This window comes from Nestor notabilis, unplaced genomic scaffold (genome assembly GCF_000696875.1).
Source record: "Nestor notabilis isolate BGI_N333 unplaced genomic scaffold, ASM69687v1 scaffold18986, whole genome shotgun sequence".
Classification (NCBI taxonomy): domain Eukaryota; kingdom Metazoa; phylum Chordata; class Aves; order Psittaciformes; family Psittacidae; genus Nestor; species Nestor notabilis.
The window spans coordinates 1,498-5,075 of NW_009934442.1; the positions used below are offsets into that span (position 1 = coordinate 1,498).

Below are 3,578 nucleotides of genomic sequence, written 5' to 3' on the forward strand. Positions count from 1 at the left end.
CTCTGAAGAATTCTTTAATAACTAAGCATTCATACTGTCTATAATCCTGGTGGAAGCTGAGCAAGAAAATGCCTTTTACTGTCTTCTTGACAATGTTTTGTTTTTTCCTTCACCCTTTGTTTTCTGTGTTACTCCATCAGTGCTGCTGTTCGACCCTGGTAGCAGATGTTTGTCTTATTATGTGTTGGGCATGTGGTGTTTGTGGCCGAGCCATTGCATTGGTTACAAGCACTAATACTGTGTGCAGCAGAGTTTCGTTTGCCATCATACATTTGTTGCACAGGATACCATTTCAGAAATGATTTAATTGCATCAGACCACAACTTCATTGAAAAAGGAGAAAAAATTCCAGAAAAAAACCCAACAAACCACCCTCCATACTAAAATGGCAGTTTGATGCCATCTTGTTTTGATGTTAATGACATCTGGATCAGCCTTCTTGACTCCAAACGTGTGTTCTTCCAGCTCTTTATTATGTCCTCTAGTTTTCTTCAGAGATTAATACAGACTGTAAGTGAAATGGGCACAACAGATGCTGGATACTTGTAGATGTTACCTGAGAAATTTATCTATGTTAGATCTCCACTGAAGGGGATGGGGGTGGTCCAGAAGAGTTGTGTGAGGAGGAATCAGCTGAACCCTGTCTTTGTAAATCTGCTTATAAAGCTCGTGTACCTCTTACTAACCTTTCAGTGAACCTCTTGGGCTTCAGTGGTGTCTGGAAGAAAAAATTCCCAAGCTGTTAGCTCCTATGTTGATGGAGAGCCTTCTGAGCAGGCGTGCTCCTGTGGTAGCAAGTGACCAAATAGCCCTTCTAGGGATGATCACACAACTGCTTAACTAAAGAGTAAATGGGCTGGAAAACAATGGCATAGAAGTCAAAATTTTTCCTGAACTCACAGAGAAATTGTTAGAGATCACTGTGAGAGTTCTTCCTTTAAAAAATTGTCCCTTACAACTGTCCCTTTTTATATTGTCCATCTGCTGCCATTTTGTGTATTCTGGTATCCAGCTCATTTGTGTTGTTCTTGCAGACCTTCTGGTCTTCATCATGCTATTCCCAGGAAAGGATATCATACTGTTCAGAGAATTTAAGTAAGAAATGGCTTTATTTCTGGATAAAATCTATACCCCCATAGGAGTAAAGACTTGGAAACAAAAGCCACATTTGCCCTGTTCTAGACCTCTCTAAGGATGCAGGAATGAATATATCTGAGTTGAGCTGTGTACGGGGGTTTTTTGTTAATTATTTTTTTAAACTATTCCACACTATACTGAGAGTCTAATCCCTTGCTAATGAGAATTTTTCATTTCTGAAAGGAGACATTTGAGGAAATGCACATCCTTTCTATTAGCAGTGTTCTCATGTTTCTGATCCTTTATTCCAAGGCAGTTGACATTGGCTTTATAGTGCTGTGAGAAGGCTTTGCTTTTTGAAAGGGCAAAACTGTTTCTATTCTTACTAAAGACTAGGTTGCTTCTCATGGAAGTTTCACACTGTATCTGGGAGTATGTTAGACGAGACTCTTCTGGCTTCCATCTGAGTTCAGGTGGGATGATAACTCTTTCCAGCTATAGACAATATGCAGCATTCTTTAATAAAATTTAGATGAAAACCCTCAGCAGAGAATGAATTTCAAAAATGTTTGTTTTCTTGCCCATTCTTTTTCTGCTATGTAGCTTTCTTTTTGTTTTAACATGCACATTTCTTCTTCTCACAGTCCAGTACTTGGACCTCTTTGCTATTATTGTGCTGGTGTTCTATGTCTTATGGCTTGCTTTTCTGTGCAGCGTATTTGAATATGGCAGAGACACACCCGAGTGCTCCCTCTATCCCTTGAGATGGGTAATAGGAAAGACTTAACAGGTCACTAAAATGGAGGGCATTTTCAGGATGGCTGTCAAAACTGTTTTGAATCTTTTCACTGACCCAGTTGACCTCTGATGGAATATGCAGATATCATGTATCTAGCATAAACAAAGTTGTCCTTGAGCAGAAAGTTGCTACTGATTTCTGCACTTGGTACAGTGTTGGTGAGCTGGCATGCTGCAGGGTGAGTGCAGGGAATTACTGCTGTCTAAAGGATGGTAAATATGAAGCATCTCGCTGAAGTTGCTCCCTCTGGCTCACATGGAAGATAGCCATGTAGAGATGAGGGCAGGACTGGGTTACAAAGGGTTCTATGTGCACATGGCAGGTGCTCACCACAGAAGCTTGTTCCCTTCAGTCTATTTGAGTTAGAGTTCCAGGACAGAGTGATTCCTCTGCTGTCTGTGCCCTGGGTGCAAGTGCTGAATTGTAGTGCTCTTCATCTGAAAGGTCGCAGACTGGGTCGCTCATGAATGCAGGCACGAGAGAGGATTCCAAGGAAGGAGTTGGGACTTTGGAGGATCAGGAAGCGACTGAACTAGAAGAGAAGCTGCCTGATCAAATCCAGTGCCTCAAAGAGGTAGGTGGGTGTTTCTTATGTCTGAAAGCAAGGACAGACGTGCAGCAAGAGTTCTTCCACTATGGGACTGAGGCTTTAAAGGTTGTGTTAAGACAAAAGTAGTATTAGATTCAGTTGTTAATGGTTATCAGTCTGATTTGCAAAATCCCTCGTGTGTTTGGCTAGTCCTCACTTCCTTGCAGTTTTGGCTTGCTAAGGCATCAAGGTGATTGTCACTTTTTGCCTCTGGTCTGGGGCTTCTGGGAATTCCCTTCTTGCAGATTTATGGAAGAAGGAACTGAAAGTGACTGCTGTCTTTTGTTTCTTTTGGTGAGCAGCCAATTCATTTGCGTTACAGATACAGTTGGGAAAACCCACACAAGTAGCACCCAGCTCAGGAGCTGTGAGCTTGCATATATGAGGAAAGAGGGCTGGCCCCAGTCAACCAGATGCACTTTTAACTAGGATGCAGCAAATGACAGCTTGATTGTAGCTGTAGTATGGATTCACATAGAGCTGAAAGGCTCTCCCTAGAGAAATTGTGTCTTGGGAAACCTTTGCAAGTGTAGTAATCTGCAAGGCTGCTGCTTTGTTGAGAGGTGACAGTTAACTCTGGGGCAGATGCAAAGATGTGCCTGCCCAGGGACTCAGAGGGAGGCCCAGGGGTGTGTGATTTGTGAGACTAACACAGCGTTTGACTTCAAAGTTCATGACTTTGCATTATTTCCTCCACAGCACCAGAGAGGTGTCTTGGAGCCAGGTAGTTCTTTCTAACTAATAGAAGCTTCTGCAAGGTCTGACTTGGCTTCAGAAAGATGCCTGAATTACTAATACGTTGTTTTAAATCCAGCTGGTGCCTTTCTTACCATGATGGTCTTTGTAACAGAGTTTCTTGTATGCTTTGTGCAGGAAGCTGTTGTTCGGATGACGAACTACCATGTACCCCAAGGAGCAGGAGATATAGTCATGATTCAGTCAGATCACACTGGTGCTGTGGATATCCTTTCAGCGGAGCTGGAGACTGCAGACCTCCTTGGGGAACAGAGGAAAGGTGAGTCCTAAAAGGAAAAACTTGTTGGGGCCACTTTTTAAGTGCCCGTGCTGGCCAGAGAAGAGCAGAGGCTGTCCTTGAGATGCTTTTAATTCCTG

General features: G+C 42.8%; 1 protein-coding gene across 1 annotated transcript in view; it reads left to right on the plus strand.

Moving 5' to 3' along the window:
- Positions 1-2,326: 2,326 nt before the first annotated feature.
- Positions 2,327-3,578, plus strand: part of TMED8 (transmembrane emp24 protein transport domain containing 8) — a 3,423-nt gene continuing 2,171 nt past the window's right edge. Inside the window, exons 1-2 of the mRNA XM_010017354.1 lie at positions 2,327-2,450; positions 3,339-3,480. Coding sequence (XP_010015656.1) covers positions 2,340-2,450; positions 3,339-3,480 — 253 coding nt within the window. The 5' untranslated portion in view covers positions 2,327-2,339. The remainder of the gene's footprint in view (positions 2,451-3,338; positions 3,481-3,578) is intronic.